We start from the raw sequence: 26,138 nt of genomic DNA, 5'->3' as shown, positions 1-26,138 counted from the left end.
ACTAGACATTTGAATTTTTTTTCACAGTTTGTTAAAGCTTTTACTGCTGCTACTTGTAAGTATTCTGCTGTGTGTGCATTTCCTGATGTATCAATTGTTTCTGTAAGGAAGACATTCCCTTCTTCTGTTGTCACACAAATACATACAACAGGATCATTGTGGACATTGCTTCACCCATCAAGACTCAGGTTAACAATTTCACCCTCTAGACCTTTTGCACACTGCTCAATTTCTCTTTCATACACTTTATCCAGCAATTTGCCTGCGACATCTGCTCTGTTGGTGGACTGTATTCTGGTCTTAATGACTGAACCATGTTAATGAAGTGTGGGTTCTCAATCATGCGGAAAGGATAGTTCGTTGCATAAACAAACCGGGCAATTTTTTCATAAATTACCTTTTTTTGTAATATGCTGGTTCTTATCACAAACTTATCTATAGTTGTTTCTGGATGATGGAGATTTTTTTTTTTCTTTTTGCTACAGGTGATATACTGTGGCTATGTGACATACGTGATGTGACTGAAACACTATCATTGGCAGCTAATTCTGAAACTATAGAAAATGATAGTGATCTTGAAAGTGGATAGTCTTCAGAATCCTGTATGTTGAGGATGGAGTCTCCTAAACAAAATAAGTCAATGCAGTTATTTAATTATTGTTGCCATACTGCTCATTTAGTATTACTCATTGCATTAACTGACACTCAGTACTAATTTAAAGGTGAAATTGTAAAAGGAAGATCTGCCTATTTCAGCTATTTAATTTTTTTATCACAAATGCATCTAAAATGATAGTACCATAGAGTAACAACTATATTTTTTGCTCAAACATGAGAATTCAAGAATAGTCCAGATGGAAGACGGGCAGTCCTTAAGAAAGAACTATGAAATAAAAAAGTTTACCAACCTGAAGATCCTGCATGTTCCTTTCATCATCTTCAATGCAGCTTCCTCCTGAGAAGGAAGACTTATGATGTTGTTTCATTCGGGCAACCAGGTCTTGCATTTCTTTGTTGCACTGTTTGCATTTTGCATGCATGCCCATCTTACCCACAGGTAGAGGAACTTCATTAAAATATCCCCAAACTGGGTCTCTTTTACAGCCTGCTGCCATTATAGGTTTTCCCTTCTAGTGAGAGAAAGGTATGGTAGATCTCAAATCAATGAAGGCTACACTCAGAAAGATCTCAAGACTTCTGGAATATGCTGCTCAAACAGTTTCACTTTTGTTTCTATTGCCTGTCCCTCCCTTCTCACATTTATCTCCAGACTTCTTCTCCTTGTCCAGACCTATTCCGCCCCCAACAATCTTCTATTCATTGAATTTTTTGAAACGTTGCACTTTTAGAGAGAGATAAGGGATTGACTCTGTGTACACAAATTTGCAGAGGGACAATAGGGTTGAGGTCTGTTATTTCTCACCTCTATATATTATTTATTTATTTAAAAATATTTTTGCTATCTCTGGAGACACAAATCCAGTTTGAGAACTGTAAAACTAAGCATCTTTGATAGTGCTCAGTCTAGAAGATAATGAGTCCCATGGGGTAAATAGAAAGATCAGCTTAAATAATCTTTACAGAAGCCCCTGGAACCCCGTAAGATTGGGTCCCTAATCCATGAACTATTGGAACTCATTTACAAAACTTTTCTTAAACATTAATTACATTACATATTGTCTCATACTATAAAATTAGAATTTGTAATCCCTGTTCCATGCTGAGATACATTGTAGCTCAAAGATAGTTTTAATTAAGATAGGTTTTTTTCCTCAAAAAGCATTTTATATATAAAAAAAAACAATTTAAATAAAATCCTAGTTTTTATTTTTAAAAAATCAATGATTTTTATCCACCCTGAGTAGTACAATCTGCTATGTATAATTACAGTATATATTGAAAGTTTTCCACCATGGCATTGCTGCTACAGCACAAATGATAAATGATAGTATGAGTGACATTGAAGGAGTCTAAAACTCATACATAAGATTTTTTTAAAAATTAAAACTCATAGCAGAAGAGCATTAAGCTACAATACATACAGTGGACTCAAATTATCCTGAATACACTTGAATATATTACTAGAAAAGGTAATCCTATACCATATTAAATGCAAAAAAACCCTATTACAGTTCTGAGTTATGGTTTCTGCAGCGATGTCACTTAGCCTACTTGAGCATATATAATATTGTATGTGGCGTCAATTTTATGCCTTAATATTAATGCTCAATGTAACAGACTCACCACACTTAACTACTTTGCATTTTCAGAAGTGGTACCACCAGCATCAGAGAAATTTTTTCACACTTGCCACTGACAAGTGCATGAGCATCTCTGCCCAAATATATTGATAATGCACAAACCACTAGGGGGCATTATCTGTGCAGCCGTAGCCATCTTTATTTTGATGGTTGTATGTGGGGGGAATAATTTCAAATGTTTTGAGGCCACTGTTTTTAATGGTGTAGTTAAACTTGCATTCTGAAGACACACAGTACTTGACAATAACCAAAGGATGTAATCAAGTATTTAACTCAACAGTCTGTTTTACGTATTTATACCTTTTTAACCACTGAATTAACACTGAGGTGAAATTCCAATTGTAATGAGTGGTGCTGCTTATTTTGTGTGTCCGTTTAATACTATACGTCCAACTGTTAGCATAAGATTTAAAAATAAGTGGTGATGAATGTTACATGTCTGAGAGTAGAATCTGAACCTGCCTCTCTTTCTGGTGAGGAACAGGTTCATATAATACCACTATATCTTTTCCATGATTGCTTGGGCTTTAGGAGGGTCTAGTGAACTAATTTTTTTAAAGTGGGTTTATCTACCTCGTTATCATTTATAACCGTGTTAGATTGTAGAAGTTTAACAGTACATTCAGTTTGTACCGTAATTCGATGTTAAACCAGTTAAAAAATTGCTATATTTTGACATTTATTTTATACTGTCATCTTTCCGTGCTGTGACATTTTTCATCAGTTAAGTCTGATTACAGGGATTGTTGGCACAAATTGGATTTCATTGTGGTATTCTTCCAGGCTACAGCGTACACCTATCAAACTCCAGTGTTTTGCTTTGGATCCTATATCTTCAACTAAGGAGACTATAGGCTATATTGTACTCGATTTAAGAGCTGCTCAAGAAAAGAAACAGGTATGTTATTTGTTATGAAGAGATGTTAATAACTGACAGTTTGACAGTACTTATTACATTTTCCATTTTTGTAGGTACTGAAGTAGTTCTTGAAAGGAATTTGCAGAGCTCTCAAATCCTATTTGAAGGAATGTTGGCTCATCAGAGCATGTAGTTCAAAACCTTTTCAAAAGAGATTTTAATAGCATGTGTGAAGAACAAATACAAATATTTTGTATACATTTTATTAACATGATGAAATGTAAAATGCATCTGACTCTTAAATTGGTCATTGGAGATTACTGTGATATGGCCAAGTTAAACATGTGTGAAGGTTCTTTTGCCTTCCCAAATTTTAAAGATTTTGAGAATTGCAATATTAACATTGATGTATTTGTATTTCATATGAAATAATTCTCTGTAAACTGTGTCTAATAATCAGACTAGTATTGGATTTTTATTTTTTGTCTGTGATTGAGTAGTTGGTTCTTATTTGCTGAAACAACCATTTCCATTCTTATTCTGAAGGCTTTTTTTTTTTTTTTTATGACAATGAAATAATAATATACAGAAAAACACTCAAAGAATGATAAAAATGAGTGAGAGACTGAGAGCTGAATCTGTTTAGTTTATCAGAATCATGATTGAGAGGTGACTTGATTACGTTTAAGTACCTTCTCAGGGAGAAAATAGTGGGTACTAAAGGACAAATGTGCAACAAGAACCAATGGCTGGAAGCTGAAGCCAGTAAGTTTTAACTAGAAATAAGGTAGACAAGGTGGGTAATATCTTTTATTGGCCCAACTTCTGTTGCTGAGAGAGACAGCTTCAGGGTTGCCTTGAAGAGCTCTGTAGAAGCATGTCTCTCTCAGCAACAGAAGTTGATCCAACAAAAGATATTACGTCACTCACCTGGTCTCTACTATCCTGGGACCAATACAATAACACTGACAGAAATAAGTACATTTTTAACAGTGTGGAACTGGTACAAACTACCAAGGGAAGTAGCTGATTCTCCATCTCTTGATATCTTCAAATCAGTCCTGGATGTATTTTTGGAAACTATGCTTTAGCCAAATGTAAAATATAGTGCTCAATACAATGAAATTTTAATGCGATATACAGGAGGTCAGGCTAGATGATCTAATGGTCCTTACTGGTCTTAAACTCTGTGTATAAACTACACCATGGCTGGTCATATGATAGGTTGGATTCCCTAGAGCCATAGGTTCCCATTTTTAGCGAGGTTGAGAAAGCTTGTGTTTCATACAATTTTACCATGTGAGGGTCTGTCAGATGAGATCTTAGAAAAACAAGATTTTTCTCTATTCTGATTAAAGATTCTATGGTGGTTTTAGCCTGTTATCTTGTTGAATATGCCCAGGCCTTGGAAGGAATATATGCAGTTTTTCCCTCTAGGAGTCTAGCCTAAAATATGGACAGCTAATATGGCTTCAAATATGTCAGTCTGTGTCTTGATTCAGTTTTTCAGTTATGTTAAGCTAATTGGATTGAAAAAACACACCCTCTTTGTGTATCAAGACAGGGCTTATGAGTCTCACAAAACACCTGTGAGTTAGGGTGCAATCTATTATACAGATAGGTAAACTGTTCTACAAAGAGAGGTAATGATTTGCACAAGGTTCTGCAGGGAACTAGGGCAAAACTGGGAATAGACTTCAGATACCTTGACTTCTGCTCCCTCTGCTGCAGTCATTAAGCCACAGTTGCCTACCTCAGAGGAGAAAAAGAGGGACAGAGATAGAAAAATGTTAAAAAGGAAAAAATAAAGCAAAAGGCTGGTGTATGGCAGTTTTTAAAGAGCTATTTTTTTAGGTGAATGGCAGGCACTTTTGAGTAAACCTTGCTCAGGGATGCCTGGGATGGGGCATGTGCAAAAGGGGCAGTTTACCCCCGGCCCCCGCTTGAGAGGGTTCCCAAACCAGTGGAATTTGATCACATAGCATTGTGACCTGGCCCACTGGGTCACAAAGTGCCACTTTGATTTGGCCCGGCCACTCCTCTGTCATGATGGAAAGGTCGTTGGGCCAAATTTGAGTGAGCAGTGATCCCATGTGCCAGGTCACAATGCCTGGAGCAGAGAACCATGCCCAGCCTTGTGGGATAGGAGGCGCCTCTGCAGCGTGAGTGTGCGGCAAGCTCACTCTCTGCCTCCTCTTCTCCCTGCCACCCTCCCCCAGGTCTCAGGTGGGGAGGGAGGGGTTCAGTTTCAGATTTTGCCATGGGGTCCCGTAAACCTCTGTGATCTTGCTTTAATTTGTTTTTTGCTCCATCTTAGGCTGCTTCCCATGCACTTCCAAAGGCTATCAAGGCATTGTTGTTAGACGTCTTCACTGTTAGGCAGAAAGGTTTGGTCCACATCAATCTACCTAAGAAATTTGGTATAACAAAACCAAAGCTATTACGGTAGAATGTGACAGAGAATCAGTCTGATAATTTGAAAATAAACACTGAAGCACATCTTAACTCTGCTACAGCCTAACTGCCAAAAGATGTATTTCATCCTGTAGCCACATTATATGCCTTTGCCATTCTCTTCTTTCTTATTTTTGGAACATACTTTATCCACTTTTTTTTTTTTTTTAATTCTGCAGGCACCAAAATGGTATCCTTTGCTCAGCAACAAATATACTAAATTTAAATCTGAGATACAGATAAGTATAGTGTTGGAAACTGATACAAAAGCACCAGTGGATGGCTTTAAAGCAAAAGAAGCACCTCCGAGAGAAGGAAAAGGTTAGTAGCATAATCCAAATTTAATTACATTTTATTCAGAAAAGTTTTGTTTCGTGTGCCTGAAGAACATATAGTTTATTGCAAATGCTTATTTTGGGACACAAGTGCATTTTACTTTAATAGCATTTTTATATAAAATATTTACAACCTATTACAGTGTATATAGTACATATAAATGTAAGCACTGAGTGCAATGGTTATTTTATAATGGCTCTCCAATCATATCAGGCTCCAATAAAGTGTGTGTGCTTGTTTGCTTATTTTAATAGGATGGGTGTGAGGTTTGTGTCATTTAAAAACAAACAAGCTGCTTATTTCCTCGACAGAATGTAGTTTTGATAGTTTGTACTTAAGATCATAAAGTATTGAAATCAAGTAGTCCCAGAAAAGAGGCAGTAGAAAACATGGGTAAGAGTTGATCAGGGCACGCAGGAAAATAAAATACAGATACAGGGATGGATTTTAAAGTAGAAGGTGCAAACTTTATTAATGTTTAGTTTAAGATGGGAGAGAGCTGGTGCTCTCCTGCTCCCAAACCAGCGTGACACACAGACCCCTTGGCAAAGGATCCTCTTTCTTTGTAAATATTTCTTGCACCAGATCTGACAAACTCACTATTTATCTATAGAGAGTAACATGTAAAGAGTCATAACCATTGTGAAATATATTTATGGGTAATGTTTAAGGAATAATATACTGAAAGTATGCTTGATGGATTTGGAGTAGAAATTTGTCACAAGGAAACAGTGTCTTGGTGATGGCCCATATGGGCAAGGGGGAGTTGTCACTCTGCCTTGATTGGCCAGTGATGCAATAGAAGGGCTAGGTTGTTTAGCCCTGCATAATACGAAGGCTATATCTACAATACACCGCTTTTAGTGATATGGCTGTGTCACCACAGCCGTGCCACTAAAAGTAGCGCAGCGTAGCCCCGTTTGTCGGCTCTCCTGCTGACAAAAAACTTCTGCCCCCTCTTCTGACAGGAGAACACTCCTGTCGACAACACGCTGTTCACACTGGCACTTGTTGCGGCAAAATGTTTGCCTTTCAGGATTTTTTTGTTCTTTTTAACACCTCTAAAAGACAAAAGTTTGGTCTTTCAATTGCCAGTGTAGACATAGCCTAAGACTTTTGAATGGGAAACCAGCAGAGGCAACAAGAAACCATCAAAACCACTTAGAGGTTAAAAAAAGAAACTTTACAGCTAAGCAGAGTTTCGCCCTATCTGTGAATAGAAACCAAAAACTCTTTTCAGTATAATATAGTATGGGGAAGGACACTCTGCATCCATTCACTGAGGAAACCCCTTATGAATGTTTGGATCCTGGTTCTAGAGAAACCAGCCAGTTCTGCAACAGACTGAATTTTGGCAGGGCGCAGGAAAATCGACTTTCTTAGATAAGAAAGGTAACTGTTGATAAGTGTAGACCCAGGTTCATGCTTTCTTTTTTTTTAATTGTAACAGTTTGTTTTCACCACTTTTTTTTTTTTTTATTTCTAGTTCAATCTTTATTGTTTTTTGAAAACTACTCTTGTTTTATTATGTGGGAGAAAAACGAGTCCTCACTCTGAGTTTGAAGCAACAAGCCAGAGGCAGCTTTATTTTCGAGCAATTGCAAATGCATGGGAGAGTACTCACAGGCAGGGGTTCCCCTCCCGAGGCAGGTCTCCGTTAGGTAAACAGTTAGGCAAGCTTTTATACCTTTCATTACATACAATAATGAGCAACAAATGTATTTTGTTATACATTTTCTTCCTGATATCTCACTTTTCTCATTAATTTCTGCCAGAGTCTACATTCCATTCTTATCTAACACAAGGTCAAAACAGTATCTCTTACAGTCTGTTCTCATTCGCTTTCTACTCACCTAGGCCTTCAAGTCTCGCGTTATTAGAGTCAGTGTTAGCCTGACTTTGTTAGCTTGACTCTTGCTCTATTCCTAGAGACTAAGATCTCTATGTTCAAATTCCCTTTATCCCTTTCTCCACTTCCACAATTTAAGTGCTCACAAGCTCCTTGTGATTTACAGGAGCAGTGATTTAAGATAAAACTGGGGTGCATCTTTGGGTGCAGAGGATCTGGGATTTCTGTAAGTACCCAGGGGCTGGATATCACAAGGGAATGATTCAGAGGGACTCAGGAATTCGGGTACACCTATTGTTAAACCTGCCAGGTGAAGCTAGGGCTGGCATAGTCCAGACCAGAGTGCTTGAGTGGCTGAAAGGATGGTGGTGTTAGGGAGCTGACCCCCAGCTACCACATGAAAGTCTCCCTCTTCTGGAGGCAGGGGTAACAAGGTGACTGTCAATCCTGGGTGCCCTGAGAACTGTCACAACAAGACCGTTCAATGCCGTGTTAAATGGCATCATGTTAAATAACCTATATTCAGGGTTGGCTCCATTCAGCCTAACTCACTCCTTTAAATTTTCACCCTTCCCTGGAAGGAGGAATGAGGGCAAATGTGAAAGGTTTCCGAAGTTTGTGAAGACTCAAGGTCTTCCCTGTTTCCCGCAGGCTAATAGGCACCACCAGGTATCTCCTACGTCTCGAGTCTACTCAAGTTTGTCTCTGGGATATTGAGCTCTCACCCACAAATTGTGACAAATTATGGGCTTTACTTAAGATGAAAACTTCATCTTTTAATTCTTCACTCCTTAGTAACTTAAAATCAGGCCTCTATGATGATGTGAGGAAGATGGAAAAACTATTGGACATCCTGCTCTTATTGCCCCAAAGGAAAATTTTCTTCCTGACCCCAAAAACCAGTGATCTGATCAGATTCCAAATCTGAGAAACACCAGACAAACTGGGAGGGTGGGGTAGTAACCTCAGCAGAATGGCTGCTGCTTGTCCTTGAGATCTTCAAATATAGCAATGCACAATGAAAGAATCATTTCTCTTTTCCCTCAAAGCCAGCTGGGCAGCAAGGAGAGATGGAGAAACCCATTTTATTCCTCTTCCCCACACCTCCTTGTCCAGGCATGACCTCCACTTGTGTTCTGGGTGGAGGCACTGGGAAAGATTGTGTAATAGAAGGGCCCTGTCCTTCTCTCTCCTCTCAAGACTACAGTGGGATGAAAGGCTACAGATCTAAAGAGGAACTGTGGTGCAGAAGGAGAACCTGGAGTGGCTGGGCAAAGAGACTCCGACAAAGAGGAAGGAGGGAAGTGGGCAATGGATGTCAATTAAGATGGCGAATATAGTGGGGGGAGGGGGAGGGACAACTGGAGGCTGTGTATGTAGGGGTGTGAGACTAAGGTTTGCTTGGAGAAGAAGACTAGAATTCCAATGAGGAACCTGGAGTGGAGACAGACTAACTAGGTGAGGGAATGGGAGTGGTCAGGAGGAGCCAGGAACAGGGAGGAGATGGGGCAGAGACCGGGATAATTTGGAGGAGACAGGGCAGAAGGAGTCGTGCTTAGGGTGGGAATGGGCATGTGAGTCGGTGTCTGCTAAAGCACACTTCCCTCCAGAGCCTGGGATTCCCAAGTCACCCGAGTCTCTCAATTCCTCTGCTGTCAGCAGATGCCTGTGAAACCCACTGGTAAAATGTTCTGGTCCACATAGAAGATGCCAGTCTGATACTGCTATTAGTTATGTTGTTAGCTCAAGCAATCATTGTCTGTGTGATGGATCTAAAGGTTCCAACTCTGCTGGTGGCCCAGGTGGATATTGGTCTGATGCTCCATGATGTAATTTTGGGGCGGGAGGGTTTCAATTGTGTGTTTTTTTGTTTCTTTTGATTATTATTTTTTTTTATTTAAGAACAGATAAAATACACAAATCTGGAGATCTAGAAGGACATAACCATATAAATTCAATTCTCTTCTTTTAAAGTGCCTGCTCTGCTTTCTGGGCTAGATCCTAAAAATATTGTAGCAGTCCTGAATGAGGAAGAAGGCTATCATCAAATTGGACCAGCAGAATATTGCAGAGAATACTTTGTTTTGTCTGTGACTATAGCATTTGCCACACAGTTGGAACAGGTAATGATGATTATTCACCTTTAAGCCCATTATGCCAATAAAATGTTTATAGCAGGGTTCGGCAACCTTTCAGAAGTGGTGTGCTGAGTCTTCATTTATTCACTCTAATTTAAGGTTTCGCGTGCCGGTAATACATTTTAATGTTTTTAGAAGGTCTCTTTCTATAAGTCTATAATATATAACTAAACTATTGTTGTATGTAAAGTAAATAAGGTTTTTAGAATGTTTAAGAAGCTTCATTTAAAATTAAATTAAAATGCAGATCCCCCCCCTCCCCCCGACCAGTGGCCAGGACCCGGGCAGTGTGAGTGCCACTGAAAATCAGCTCGCGTGCTTTCTTCGGCACGCATGCCATAGGTTGCCTACCCCTGGTTTATAGTATGTGAAAAAGTAATGGTTTGGCTATTGTTTTCCCATTTCCTGTATTCCAATGCAAGACTTATCTTTTAAATCTTTATCATCTTCTGGTGAAAGAATAGTATTCATTTTGGGCTAGATTTAAAGTTGTATTTTGAAAAATTATACATTACTTTATACTTGGTAAGAATAATTTTATTATGTGGACAGTGTAAGATTTATGATGTCAAACCATTCATTTATTGTCTTCAGCATTTGGGTTTGTTATTGGTGAGATAGGTACATTAAAAGTACATTGGCATCACTCAGCAACCATAACTGATTTCTAAAATAGTGGTGTTTGTTTTTGTTTTTTTATTTGGAACTTGCCAAGTTGTTGGGGTTTTTTAAAAAAAAATTTCTTCGTGTAATTAAATTTAGAATTACAATCAATCAAATCAACCTAATCATGGAAATGTAGTTGCAAGTTTAAATATGGAGAACTTCTTCTCACTAATACAATGTTACACATTTACTTAGCTGAAGCTTGAAAACTTTTGATCCTCCATCTTCAAAAATACAGATCTCTGCCACTTGAGGTTAAGGAAGCTCTGTTTCCTATAGAAATACCCTAAGTCATCCTAAGTTCTTTCTAAGATGCAACCAGCCCAGAAAAGACAACATGCTCTCTCTCACACAGTAATTGGGCTCAAAACTATCCAAACAATAACTTTAATTAAATATAACCTATTTCTTCAAATATAGACATAAATAAATTTAGAGAGATTTAACAAATGGAAAATGTGGAGCGTTCACAACAAGCTGCTTTTTGAATTACAAGGACACAAATAATTGTTAAAGATAAGTAATACTTTCAAGTCAGTGTAGTTTTTAAATGATCTGTAACTCAAGTTATTTGAACTTTCTTCAAACCTTACAGAAATATTTTTCTTTTCCTTGAGTAAATTTGGGAATTTTCCATGCCAAAATCATAGGGAAACAAAATTAGAGCTTTATAATGAAACTGGTTGGAATCATAGGACCAGATTTTGCTACTTTTACATTGAGTACCTTATTTGAAAGTGGTATTGTTATGCTTATAAGAAGCACATGGGATCTTTTTCAGGGGAAAAGGCAACACGCCACATTTATTGAAGATACAACATTTAGCATATGCATTCAGTCTCACCGCCAGTCGATGTTATAGTTACCAGTCCAGAGCAACCTAGTGGCCAGCTAGGTTGAGCGCGGGCAGGGAGGAGCCGGGTTCTGTCAGTCGCGACATGATGCTCCAGGGAACTCTTGGCAGGACGAACCCAAAATTTAATGGCAAAGCATCCTGTTTTATATAGTGATCTTCCTTCATTGGGACCAATGAGTTTTGCACCGTCATGCTGTAATCAATTGCCGTTTGATAAGTGCTTGTTTTCTTAAATTGTTCTTCTTTATTTTATTTCTTCATTAGTCTCTTGGGGAATTTCCCCAAGCTGGTTTTGATCACACCTGTCTTGTCCCGGTAGATAGGTGCTTGCCTCATCTTTAAAGTTGTCAATCTGCCCTCCTTTGACATATCAATAAGGGCATGTTGCAATCTTCTGGCGCCTTTGTCTGTCCTCCTTAGAACATCGGTCCAGTGATGGCCTTCACACTTATCTTCTAACACACACGTTCCTCATTCACACACCAAACAGGATTGATTTACAGAGAACATTTGAACAGGAACATCAAATTGCAATGCAGGAGAAAACAATCATTGCATGCTTTTTACTTATTTCAAAATACTAATTTTAAACCTACAACAAAGCGGTGACACTAAAGGTCTATTACTGCCTTGAAATCCGCTTCAGACTCAAGATTCTGGTAGATGCATCTTTACCAATGGCACACGAGGCCATTTCTTTCTGCTTTCAGGAAGGGTGGCTGGCAGAATATGGTCAAATCATATCACACATCAATACATTTTAATACATGCTACATTATTATTCTTTATCCTTCATTCTAAATTATACAAAATACAACTATAAAATCCTAGTACTACAGTATGATCTAGTTGCTGGGGCACTGAAATGGGAATCAGGAAACCTGGGTTCTATTTCCATCTCGCCCAAAGTCACCGAAGTCAATGGTAAAGTCATTACACATCTGTCTCTCTGACCTCCCTTGTTTGTTTGATTGTTTCCAAAGTGCTGAGAATCTAGACACTCTTACTAGGTGTTTGTACAGTTCCTATTTTGTTGGGGCCTTGATTTCAGTTGGATCCTCTAGGCACTAATGTGTAATACAAATTAGGGCTGTCAAGCAATTAATTGTTCTGTTAAACAATAATAGAATGCCATTTATTTAAATATTTTTGGATGTTTTCTACATTTTCAAATATAATTGAAATCAGTATAACACAGAATACAAAGTGTACAGTGTTCACTTTATATTTAATTTTGATTACAAATAGTTGCACTGTAAAAAAAAAAAATTGCATTTTTCAATTCACCTAATACAAGTACTGTAGTGCAATCTCTTTATCATAAAAGTTGAACTTACAAATGTAGAATTATGTAAAAAAAACAACAACAAAAACCTGCATTCAAAACTAAAACAATGTAGAACTTTAGAGCCTACAAATCCACTCAGTCCAAGTTTGTTTACATTTACAGGAGATAATGCTGCCGCTTTATTATTTACAATGTCACCAGACAGTGAGAACAGGTGTTCGCACGGCACTATTGTAGCCAGCATTGCAAGATATTTACGTGTCATATGTGCTAAAGATTCATATGTCCCTTCACGCTTCAACTACCATTACAGAAGACACACATCCATACTCATGACCGGTTCTTCTCGATAACAATCCAAAGCAGTGCAGACCAACGCATTTTCATTTTCATCATCTGAGTCAGATGCCACCAGCAGAAGGCTGATTTTTCTTTTTTTGGTGGTTTGGGTTCTGTAGTTTCCGCATCAGAGTGTTGCTCTTTTAAGACTTCTGAAAGCATGCTGCACACCTCATCCCTCTCAAATATTGGAAGGCACTTCAGATTCTTAAACCTTGTGTCGAGTGCTGTAGTTATCTTTCACATTAGTACTATCTTTACATTTTGTCAAATCTGCTGTGAAAGTGTTCTTAAAATGAACGTGTGCTGAATCATCATCCAAGACTACTACAGGTCTGTCGCATCTTACGCGCATTTAACATGCGCAAATTCAGCTTTACGCGGTCGGCAAAAACAAAAAGAAGAGAAAAATAATAATTTAAATACTGTACCTGTAGTACGGGCGATTCCACCTGCCATTACACTCAATGTAATTTTGACTATACGCGGTTTTCACTTTACGCACTGACTGCGGAACGTAACCCCAGCATAAGATGAGACAGACCTGTATAACATGAAATATATGGCAGAATGTGGGTAAAATAGAGCTGGAGATACACAGTTCAGTCACAAATTAAATTAAGGCATTTTTTTTAACGAGCGTCATCAGCATGGAAACATGACCTCTGGAATGCTGGCCGAAGCATGAAGGAGCATATGAATCTTTAGCGCATCTGGCACGTAAATGCCTTGCAATGTCGGCTACAAAAGTCCCATGCGAACTCCTGTTCTCACTTTCTGGTGACACTGTAAATAAGAAGAAGGCAGCATTATCTCCTGTAAATGTAAACAAACTTGTTTGTCTTAGTGATTGGCTGAACGAGAAGTAGGATTGAGTGTACTTGTAGTTTTGCATTGTTTTATTTTTGAGTGCAGTTATGTAACACAAAAAATTTACATTTGTAAGTTACACTTTCACGATAAAGAGACTGCATTACAGTACTTGTATGAGGTGAATTGAAAAATACTGTTTCTTTTGTTAATTGTCTTTACAATGCAAATATTTGTAATAATAATATAAAGTGAGCACTGTACACTTTGTATTCTGTATTGAAATCAATGTATTTGAAAATGTAGAAAAATATCCAAAAATATTTAATAAATTTCAATTGGTATTCTATTGTTTAACAGTGGGATTACAAATATGTTTAATCATGATTAATTTTTTTGAGCTAATCGCGTGAGTTAACTGTGATTAATCAACAGCCCTAATACAAATTAAAGCTACCCCACAAGTAGTCCCATTGAAATCTTTTGGATTGCATCTGAAGTAAAGTATCACTCAGCATGAGGAAAAGTGGCAGAGTCTGGCCATTAATATGGAAAGACTGACTCTCCATGTATACAGATATTTTAAAACATTCTTGCAATCTGGGATTTAGGTTACTCTGGACTTCTGGAGTTTGAGACAGTTTTTGCTACAGTATTTATAACTCTAAGCAGATGCTCAAAGGCAGCTGTAATTATTGGTTTGTAAAAATAAATTGATTTTTCTTCCCCACACTTAGTTAATTCCTAGTACAATGAAACTTCCAGAACGACAGCCTGAGTTTTTCTTTTACTATTCGTTACTGGGAAATGATGTAACAAATGAACCCTTCACTGATCTAATCAATCCAAACTTTGAGCCAGAGAGAGCATCAGTTCGAATACGCAGTACCGTTGAAGTCCTTCAAGTTTATTTTTCTGCACAGCCAAAAATACAGGTAAATAGTTTCTTCTCACCTATGGTAACCTACATTAAGTAAAATTCTATTTGGATCTAAACTTGCCAGTCTAGAACTTTAATGAAGTAGACTTCAAAATCAATAATATTATATAGATGGCTAATCTTTTGTCTTGTCATCTTTGAGCTTATTGTGTAATATTTATAAAGCCCTCTTAGAGCTTGATTCTGCTCCCGTTAAAGTCAATAGAAAAATTCCCAAATGGGAGTAGGAGTGGGCCCTAAGTGAGACAGTTGATGAGCAAGTCATATGGCAAACATAACACATTTTGTCCTTTTTTATTAGTCTGTTCTTTAAATGTGAAGCGTAGAGCTGATTTTATAGGGTTTTTTTTCCTGTTGTACCTTTTCTCTACTGAACTATACAGTTTTGTTTTAAAAATTTATATTTTAAACCATTGTAATTGATTTAAATAATATTACTATGTACCTAAAATTATTTTTTTGGATTGTTGCATTTCACAATTGAATAGCATTTGTTTACAAAGATTCTTTAAATTTTTATTTCTGTAGATAGGACTGTGCTGAGCTGGCATATTAGAATTTAACCCTGATGACGTCCTGCCTTGATACAAAATACTTGTATGTCTGGCATTTTTTTTTTTTTTTTGCTTTATCACTATAAAAGAACTAATTCTTATTGTAACAAACTTTTTTGAAATAAGCATCGTGGGCTGGATCCTCATCTGGTCTATATTGGTGTCACTCCATTGATATGAATGGAACTATTCATCTACTTAAAGTTAAGCACATACTTACATGCTTTGCTGAATTGATGTCAAAGTGCTTTACACCATTCAAAGCCTTCATCATTTGCTACAAAGGCATATTTATTGTTAAGGAGGATCAGATTTATTGATAGGGTTTAACAAAGACAAGAAAGAATAGCTGTTCTTTTCTCCAGATAAACTTTTTTTGGGGGGGCGGGGGGGTATATACATTAAAAAGGAACCCATGTTGCGAGAATAGATATGCTTATATGCACTCCTTAGGACCAAACTTTACTCCAGGTGTGCAAAGCAGCAAATTCTTCTTGAAATCAACAAGAGTTGGGTGCATGTATTTGAGCACAGAATAATAACCCTAAGCCAGGAATTAAAGCGCTCTAGACTTCCCCTAGTAGTTCATAAAGTCTTTATTGTTAGGATGATACTTGAAGTATGTGGATGCATACAGATACATAACTTACCTTTTTCCCTTCGCATATGTCTATGTCTACACTACGCAGCTTTTAGCGACACAGCTGTGCTGCTACAGCCGTACCTCTAAAAGGCGCGCACTGTAGCCGCTGTTTGTTTGGCTCTCCTGCCGACAAAAAACTTCCACCTTCAACGAGCACTGTTAGTGTTGTCAGCAGGAGCACACTCCTGCTGACAAAGCGCTGTTCACACTGGCACTTGTCATGGGCAAACCTTTTGTCTTTCGGGGGGGGGAGAGGTGGTGTTTGTTTTTTAACACCTCTGAATGACAAAAGTTTTCTTTCACTTGCTAGTGTAGACATAGCCTACCTCACTGTGGTGTAGATAATTGTGTATCTTGGCTATCTACTACAGTGCCTGCTCTGAGAGAATCCTTACCCAGATTGATAGAGATTTTAGGGTCTATTTACACCACTCCAGCCCCTTTATTCAGTGTAAAGAGACTGGAGAGGGGCTGGATCTCACTCTTAATCTTGCTTTCATTTCTTTTTAGAAAGAGGTTCAGTTTCAGACATTGACAGTGGGAGATGTAAATACATATCTCAAAGTTATTTTCTGAGCACTTCTTTTTACAATAGATCCATCTTTGCTGTGGGGACCAGTCTCTTGGAAGCACTGAAATACCACTAACTGGATTGCTGAAGAAAGGAAATGTGGAGATTTATCAGCACCCTGTGGCAGTTGAAGGGGCATTCAACCTTGTTCCACCAAATAGAGCCAAGCAAAAATTGCCACCATTGGCCTTAGATATGGGTCCTACTGTTGGGGTATCAGTAACCCTACAAAAGGAAGGCATAAATACCCAGGTACAATCCACTCATTTAGATTGTGGTTCAGCTGCTGTTCTAAAAGATAAAAAATAAGTTTGATTTTGTTGAATCAGATTTTACACTTTAAATCATGAAAAGAAAAGCCTGAAAGAACAAGCTACAGTATATTTGTTACTCTATTTTTACAGCTCCATCTCTGTTTATCCATGCCATAAGAGTAATCTCAAATTCTGTAAATATAGTAAAGAGTTTTTCAGTGCAAACTATGATTAATAAGAAAATTGTATTATTTTGTTCAGTCATTGATCCACTTAGACCTTCAGACTGAGCCAGAACACTCGCAGAAAAGAGTTTTGTCTCCCACACGGGATAAAACAAAGAGCCCACAGCAAAGATCTCAGAGTGCTCCTTCTGCCCCACTTCAGAATGGCCATTCTCCTCCCACAAAAGATGAAGCAACAGAGAGCGAAGTAGAAAGTCTTCAATATGACAAGGGCACAAAACTAAACAAAAAAGGTTGGTGATTTATGCCTATCAACATCCATAATTATAAACCAACTATTCTTAAATGTTTTCATAGCACAACCCACAGATTACCTCCTGGACTCATCCTCTCCCATTTGTGATCATATCCTTGTGGCAAATAAGAATCGCTTATGTGGAAAAAATATTAGAGTAATTAATGTATTCTAGCTGCCTTTTTAATGTGTGTTGGCAGCTGAAAATAAGTAGAAGAGCCAGCCCCATGTAACCATTGCACTGTAGACCACCACTGAGCTATGGACAGCAGTTTGACCAGCAGTGCCACAAATATCTAAAGACCTCTCTCTGAATTTGGGAATTGGTGGGTTAGAGATTTTTGATAAAAATCTTTACCTACTTTCTTTAATTTGTAGGTGAAAATGTCTGACGTGAAAAAATACATTAAATGGGGAAGGAGAGGAAGAGCATAGGATATTTAACCCTGAAGTTAAACTTCTTTAAGGAACTGGGAAACAGCTCCTCAACAATGGTCTATGCGAATCTATTTTTTGTAAGAATAGCTGCCAATTTTAATGATTGTAGGGCATCAACTTCATGAAACCTAGGATTGATTCATTCTTAAGAGAAATGGAAAACTATTTACAGATTAACATTAAATATTTAAATGTACAATAGAACTTCACTAATTTTCTATTTGCTAATCCATAAATATGTTTTTCTCAAAACCCAAATCTTTCCCATTTCTCATCAGAGATTTAATAGAAGAGGGATTAGATTTAATTAATTTTGCTAAATATTGACCATTATGGAAGCCCCAGTCTTGGTTCCTTGGCTAAGGTTGAGTTGAATTTTCCCATTTTCTACTCTGTGTGGAAGGAGTGGGAAGAAGGAAAAAAACTATTGTATTTTAAAAATCAGTTTTCTTGTAATCAGTAACTACAATCAGTATTGTACACTAATCATAACTGTGGTTCTTGCATCCAGTCACTGCAGGGTTGAGTGAAGGTGGATTGGGTGCTTTAATTATGCATTTATATACTTGAATATGTCTAGATTTCTTTTCAGTTAATCTTAACTCTGAATTACCTGGGTTTGCAATGCTTGTTTTTGAGGTAATTCAACATCTCTGCAATTTGTTTTACTCTTAAGTTACTGATGTGTAATCATCCTTAACTCCTGGTTTTACATAGTTTTTATCAGGGAATCAACCAGAATGCAATGAGTTATTTTACTAAATAAAATAACCTAAACTACTTCTGACAAAATAAATGAAAAAAAAAGTACATTTTTAATAGGTACTGTTCTTGATTTTTGTTTTCTCACTCATTAACTCACGTCACTTTCCCCCAGTGCCTGGTGCAAAATAATAAGACCTTATTGTAAAAAACAATATGAACAGTTTGCTTTTATACATATACTAAAGCTGGCTGGAATTTTTTGGAATTTGAAACTTGGACAAAAATGGAAACAAAATGTTCATGACCTTTTTTTGACCAGCTCAGTGAGTAAATACTTTCCAAATTGTAAGCCACTCGGTGTCTGAGAACACATCTATGACTATATAAATGCACATTAATTTATCTGTAGATTACCTGGACAATACCAAGTACCACAACCATAAAGCATTTTTGATATTGCCCAAACATTCAGTGATAGCATAAAAACATAGACAAAGGAGACCCAACAAAGGTGTGGGTGGGTTTTTTGGGTGAGGTGGTCGAAGGGGGATATTTGTATTTAATAAAATAAAAATCAAAGAACAAGGCCCAGAAGAAACAGTGACACTGTCTGTTGAACATTATTCAAGAGTTCTCAAAGAGGCATATTAGTCAAGCAATATGATTGGCTAAACATCCCAAAACAGTGGAATCAACAAGAACTCAGTTTATTTGCTAAATGGACTTCTTGTTACTCGGCTTTCTGGGAATGGTCCTATACCATACTACACGGGGTAAACTCTGGGTCTCAGTCCTGCTTCCTTTATTCAGGCAATAGCCCTTTAATCATTAATAGAGTTTCTCTAAGAAAAGTCAGCTAGATTGGGCCCTTAATCTGAAACATGACAGGGATAAAAATCACGAGCACAGGAGTTAATCTATAGATTATGAGGGAAATGCAGAGTTGTATTTGCTGTTGGTGTTTATTATTTAAAAAAAAAAAGAATTTTTTGCAAGTGTGGAAGTAGTTATTCCTAAGTCATTTCACAATTATCTTTCAGAGCTGGTGGTTGAATCTTGCAAAGAAGTTAACAACCAAGAGTCTGAAGAGCTAGCAGTTTTCAAATCTCAGAGCAGAGCAAAGTCGCCTTTACAGTCAGAGCTGCAAAATTCATGTAATGCTCACTAATGTTCAGTCATAGAAAACTCTAATCAATGCAACTCTGTTTAAAAACAGAAAATAGAAGTATTTGTTTCCATATACCCCTGAAAATTTGTCAACCGTATTGCTTAGATTCATTTTTTAAAATTGTAAGTTGCTACAGATTTGTAATGCTTGTGATGAAATCTGATTCCTGTCCAGTCATTTTGGCTACATAATGCAATTAATGAAACTTTTCAATGAAGGGTAAAATACTACATTTTTAACTGCCCTCAAACAGTTTTCCGTGGATCCCTCTATATATTGAATAGCATACTTTGAAAGCCATCATATTTAGCTTTCTCCTGTACCTTTCTTATATTGCTACTGTTAATGCTACAAAACACCAGCCAGCAGAAGATAGATGAGTTTTTATTTATTTTACCTCTTTTTATTAGTATGAGACCATCTTCAAAAATATGACAGAAAATTGCACCAGGTTTGAAAGACCAAAAGCAGAAGAACCAGTGTTTAAGGATATGCTATAGTAACTAATTAAAATTAGTTTCAATTATAAAAAATAATCCTGTCCCTATCTTAGATCATAAAATAGGTTTATTCACTCCTCAACCTATCTTTTGAGATTTGAAGAAGCTACGCCTTGGTAGCCTCATTCATCAAACCCACAACTTGACCTGCTGTCAGCTCCCTGGAGGAGCATTTGGGAAGGTAGGGTGTAGATGGTAGGGCACTGGACTGGAACTTAGGAGGCCTAGCTGGCCAGCTGATTCATCTTGGGCAAGACACACAGTCTTTCTGTGCCTCAATATCCCCACCTGTAAAATGGAGATAAAACTTCTTTGAAGTGCTTTGAGATCTGAGGATGAAAAGTTCTAAATAAGAGAGAGGCATTATTACTTAATCTAAGCACTTTCATTCCACACTCCCAAGCCTGGGAGTTTGCTTCTTTCCAAGCAAAGGATCTATCCAGACTATTTATCTGATATTTCATCCCTTCAAGGAAAGCTTTTAGAATCTGTGTCCAACCATTTTCCTTGGTAATTTGCATGTGACTAACGTGTTATTTTATTGCACATACTAACTAAACTCTTAATGGATGTTTTTTACAAGTTTTGATGCTCCCTAAAATCTCAGCGTCAGGTTCTAAAATTAGTGCCGAAAGACCCTCTGTTTACCTATTTTGTCAAATTGAATATACTTACCAGTGCTATGTAAGTAATGAGTGCCCATTTTAAAGTGGATGGTAAAGTAGCCTCCCCTTCGATATTCCTTCTCATACATACTGTAAAGCTATGATCATATGGGATTTTATCTTTCCAAATGGTTTCCTCTACTTGAAAAGTGGTAACTTAAAAATTGAAATGCCATTTCTCACGTCTAATGTAACACAGATTGTACTGTGTTTCAGAGTGGCAACCTGTCTATTTCCATTTAAAGTGCCAGGCATGTCGTGTCATATATAAATAATATTATTTTGGACAAAATGGAGGATAAAACTATATGCAAAACACCTTGTATTTATATTTTCAGCCTTGAATGCTCTAGCACCTGTTTCCCAGTCCCACCCTGGAGCTGCGTCCAGTACTTCTGAGTCTACTTCGGGGCAAAAAATTGCAGTTCCAGCAGCATCACATCATTTTTGCTTTTCAATAGATTTACGGAGTATTCACAATCTCGAGGTTGGGTTTCCAGTCAATTGCATTTTAAGGTATGATATATTTCAGCTGATGACCTTACTGTAAAAAAGGGTATTGGGTTTTGTTTTGGTTTTTTGTCCCCCTCCCGCCCCCATTTAATAAAAAAAAAAAGAAAGAAAGGAAAACTACACACGGTTGGGAATATTGGTAGCGCAGGCAACCTGATGCCTTCTCAAGTAGCTGCCTTTCAGTGGTGGGCAAAACACTTTGAAATGTTAGGTTTGCTCATCACAAATGAAAGTTGAGAGTTCTAGTAGTGTATAAAACATAGTACAGACGCCCCCCAGGTTATGCAAATCCGCACTTACGGAAAAAGTTCCGTAAGCTAGAAATAGGAGTGTGTGGGTTTTTTGTTTTTGGTTTTTTGTTTTTTTTTTTTTTTTTTTTTTTTTGGCTTAATGGTCGGGTATACGTTTCCGATTTACGCAAAATTCGAGTTACACAAGGTGTTCCGGAACGGAACGCTTGCGTAAGTTGGGGAGCATCTGTACTTATTTATATTGGATTTTCCTATTGTGCCTATCACTTGAAAATTTCAGACCGTGTGATACAGACTGTCATTCAGCCCTAAGAGAAGACAGGAAGATTGTTTGTTTGTTAGGCACAATTCATTTTTAAGCTTGAGTGGGATCTTCTGGATTGTAAAGGAACACACCTTCCCACCTCGTTGCTAAATGGAAGAAGAAGTAGAGAAAATGCACTCCAGTACAACAGAGCTCAGAGTCAAATTGTCGTCATGCATCACGTGTGAGCATTTTGTTTTAGTACACAGAATATTTTTTTTCCTATTTAGTATATTCCAAAATAATTGTGCTGATGCCAGAGATGATTTTTCTTCAAAGACCTAAAAAGCAGACAAATATTCTAACTAACAAGTTGATATGCATCTTCTGTTACGTTTTCAGTGAAGGTCTAAACTAACTTTTTAAACAGCAATATTTACATACACAACCAGAGAAAGTTGGACTTTTAGCAGCAGCAGGCGCTTAAGCAGCTTTTTCAAATACAGATCTGGAATGGAGAAGAAATCTAAATTTCTTGTTGGTTTGTGGGGTTTTTTGTTTAAGTGCTTATTGTTTTCAGGATTTAAATGTAATTGTTTGTAGGTAATATCCAATTTAAATACTTGTTGATCTCTGCAATCTAAATCTGATATGAAGATTCCTTTCCCCCACACCCTTACAGAAACTAGATGTGTGCTATAGAAGGCTAAAATGTTAAATATAACTTGCATAGTCCTAAAGATTAGCAATAGCTATCAAGGGCGTTTGTGTTCAGATGATAATGAACTTTGGCTCTGATTCTGCACTGTTAACGTAAATGGGAGCTGTTGAACATCAAGGGCCAAATTCTGATGTTGGATATGCTTGTACAACTGACATTGCACATGCATATTCCAAAAGTAGAATTTGGTCCTAAGCTACTAGTGTCATCAACTGATGATGATTTTCCTTGACTTTCTTGCCTACAAGAATATGACTTGAGTTAAATTTGCATTTTCTTTTTTCTCATTAGGTACTCATATCCATTTTTTGGTAGTGCGGCACCTATTATGACAAACCCTCCTGTAGAAGTGAGAAAAAACATGGAAGTTTTTCTACCCCAGTCCTATTGTGCATTTGATTTTGCAACTATGCCTCATCAGCTTCAAGACACCTTCTTCAGGTAGCACTTGTATTTTTATCTTATTACATGAAGCATTATTTAACTGTTTTTAATATAGAAAATATTTGTAAATCCCAAGCTTTGTAATTTAGTGTCTTAGAATAATTTAAGTTGTGTAAAAGAGAAATCCAGCAGTTAGTAACCAAGAATACTTAAGATATTTTTCCTGCCCTTTGAGACTGTATAGTTTAGCATGTTAAAGGTCAGATTGTTCAAACCTTACTCATATTTGTGACCGTTTACTTAAACAGGAAATGTGGTGATAAAAATTGGAGGATCTGTTTGGGTAAATTCTTATCAAAGTAAGGGCTAGTTGATGTAGCTTGAAAAAAACAGTTCTGCTTACGCAGAATCATAGTCAGTTTTCTAGGGGTATGTCTACGGCGGGCAGCGATCGATCCAGCAGGGGTCAGTTTATTGCGCCTAGTCTAGACGCGATAAATCAACTCCCCGAGTGCTCTCCCGTTGATTCCTGTACTCCTCCACCGCGAGAGTCATAGGCGGAGTCGACTCAACGTGGTGAAGACACCACGGTAAGTCGATCGAAGTACGTCGACTTCAGCTACGTTATTCACGTAGCTGAAGTTGCGTAACTTAGATCGATTCCCCCCGCCCAGTGTAGACCAGGCCTAGGTGTGTAACCTACTCTAGCTGACTTGGAGTCTGGCAATCAAACCAGCCATAACCTGTGAAACATAGTTGCTGTAAGGATTAGAAAAATGAAATTGTAGTGGAATGTTTCCCCACTACATTGCTCCCTTTTTGTAGGCATGTGAGTAGGGTGGAGAATATCTTTCACACGTACTCCCACCCGAAAGCCTAAACCAAAGTGGTATTTTGGAAAGAAGGGTAGAGGAGAGAGGTTTTGTAGATTGGTATTTTCAGAAATGGAAAAGGCCTATAAGATCATCCAGCCCATCACTATGTCAGTGCAGGATTATTCTCTGTATACAGACTGGAACAGGGTAGTGATCTAGCCAAAGTGACGGAATGAAGGAGAAGATGCAAAGTTGTGAGTCAGTCTTTTTCCTGTGGGAATGAAAGGTATCAAGGGTATGTTTATGCTGTGATAAGAATGAGCTAGATTGGTTTGGGAAGTTATTTCTGTAAGTTAATTCTTGCTTTTCCATGTAGGTGAATATGTCGTCTTTTGTCTGGCCTACTGATACTAAAATACTCTTCTGTATTTCAGGTTACCACTGCTGGCTGAATTGTGGCACAAAGATAAAATGACTAAAGACATACTTCTGGGAGTTGCCAGGCTGCAGCTTTCAAATGTTTTGGGCTTGGAAAAAACCCGATTCTTGGGTACTAATGGTGAACAGTGTTGGCGTCAGACCTGTAGTGAAACAGTTGGTGTTATGGCAGCACAAGGGTAAAACCTCTTTATTTTTTTTTTATTTTTTTTTTTTATTTTTTTTTTTAAATATAGTTTGCATGATAGCATGTCTTACCTTTTCAATTTTATTTGTTTAATGTTTTCTCCTGATAAAAGAATCCCTTCCTCCCTCTATTTACCCCTTATCCTATTTTGAAAACCGTTTACTCTTAACTTTCATTTGAAGCATTAGGTCAGATGCTTGAAAGGGACAGAACTTTACATTCATAGAATTTTATGAATAGCTGTAATACATACTGTCGTGGTATTTGGGGGTGATTTTTTTTTTTCATGTTTTAACAACTTTACAGAATTTCTATATAGAAAAATGTACCTATCATAACTTGATATTTATGTTCAAAGTGCTGTAGAAACTTAAATTATTGCTGAAATTTCTGGTAAAATTTGAAAATAGGTAAGAAATGTTATTTGACAGTCCAACGAAATATTCAGTTTAGCCGCTCTTTGAAGGGATGCTATCATACTTGTAGGTCAGATTTGGCCCCAAACGTATATTTTTGTAAAAGCAAGATTTCACAAAACTGATTGAAAAGCCAATATAAATATTTCTTGTAATTTGTATGTAAATAAACATTCCCTTCTGGAGCTGTACAAATGATTAGTACTGGAGTATGAGAAACTGAAACTTATATTGACTGACTTTCATTTTCCAAGTTTAAGAAATGCAAAGGTAATCAGAACAAATAGTGAAAAGTAAATTTAGATTTTTAAAAAAATCTTATTTTAATAATCTGAAATATTTTAGGACAGTGTCCCTATTAATATCTGTAGACTATAAATATATTGAGACTGACGGACAATTTCTCAGTATTGCATTAAGTCAAATTTTTCTCTTGTCTGGGAAGTAGGCAGTTGGACAACAGTAACTTCAGGAACCATTAAGAGAGTGACAGAGCTGAAAATTCCCACTAATTATTTGTTTAGACAAGTTATGTTGTTGTGGCTTTTACCTCCTGGAAATAACGTAGCCTAGTTTTTTCAGATCCAGCTGTAAACACAGCTGCACCCTCATTCCTCCTTCCATGCAAGTTATTAGGTCTGGGTCTGTTCTTAGCTGACACAACATACGCTGTAATTGTTGGCTTTTTTCTCCTTCCATACTTTTTGTTTGTTTGTTTTTTTAAATTAGGATAAATACATCTTGGATCTTCATTTTGGAACATATTATTCTTTTAAAACTTTCCAGCTTGAGGCTGCCCAAAATGAATATCACTTCCTCAGTATGAAACTTCAGAGTTAGTATTATCAAAGCTTACAAACCTTTATATGTTTGGGTGACTACAGAGAAGGAGTAGTAAAGTAAAACCCATTCATTAAGGCCTTCATTCAGGAAAGCACTTAAGCCTATGCTTAAATTTAAACATGTGCACTGAAGTCAATGGGATTTAAACAAGTTAGCTATATGCTTGAGTGCTTTCCTGAATCAGAGTCCAAGAGGTTTCATTTAGGTGTCCTGAATCAGTATTGTGATCTATAAGAAACTCAGCAGGAGTTTGTTGGACAATGTCCTTCAGAGGACTTTCTAATAGTACAATAACTTGTTAATAGATTTAGGGGCCTCAACCTTTACACATTATGAAAAGTCCCAGTGAAATCAATGGGACTACACATGAAATTAAATCCTGCCCCATTGAAACCAGTGGGAGTTTTGCCATTAACTTCAGTAAGGCAAGGATTTCACCCCTAGTTTGTAAATGTAACCATATGTGTAGCTCTTTTCAGCATCATGGTCTAAATTATGATTTCCTTTATAGAATCAAATGGACTTTTCCCCAAGAGTGAAAATCTCTGTTCA

General features: G+C 37.3%; 1 protein-coding gene across 1 annotated transcript in view; it reads left to right on the top strand.

The window, feature by feature from the left end:
• The window catches only part of CEP120 (centrosomal protein 120), a 69,527-nt gene that overhangs the window by 5,827 nt on the left and 37,562 nt on the right, over positions 1 to 26,138 (top strand). Inside the window, exons 3-12 of the mRNA XM_065406477.1 lie at positions 3,045 to 3,159; positions 5,754 to 5,895; positions 9,734 to 9,882; positions 14,594 to 14,791; positions 16,589 to 16,816; positions 17,080 to 17,296; positions 19,482 to 19,595; positions 21,113 to 21,290; positions 22,795 to 22,944; positions 24,137 to 24,319. Coding sequence (XP_065262549.1) covers positions 3,045 to 3,159; positions 5,754 to 5,895; positions 9,734 to 9,882; positions 14,594 to 14,791; positions 16,589 to 16,816; positions 17,080 to 17,296; positions 19,482 to 19,595; positions 21,113 to 21,290; positions 22,795 to 22,944; positions 24,137 to 24,319 — 1,674 coding nt within the window. The remainder of the gene's footprint in view (positions 1 to 3,044; positions 3,160 to 5,753; positions 5,896 to 9,733; positions 9,883 to 14,593; positions 14,792 to 16,588; positions 16,817 to 17,079; positions 17,297 to 19,481; positions 19,596 to 21,112; positions 21,291 to 22,794; positions 22,945 to 24,136; positions 24,320 to 26,138) is intronic.

This window comes from Emys orbicularis, chromosome 6 (assembly GCF_028017835.1).
Source record: "Emys orbicularis isolate rEmyOrb1 chromosome 6, rEmyOrb1.hap1, whole genome shotgun sequence".
NCBI classification, from domain to species: Eukaryota; Metazoa; Chordata; order Testudines; family Emydidae; genus Emys; species Emys orbicularis.
This window is presented reverse-complemented; position numbering and strand designations above follow the sequence as displayed.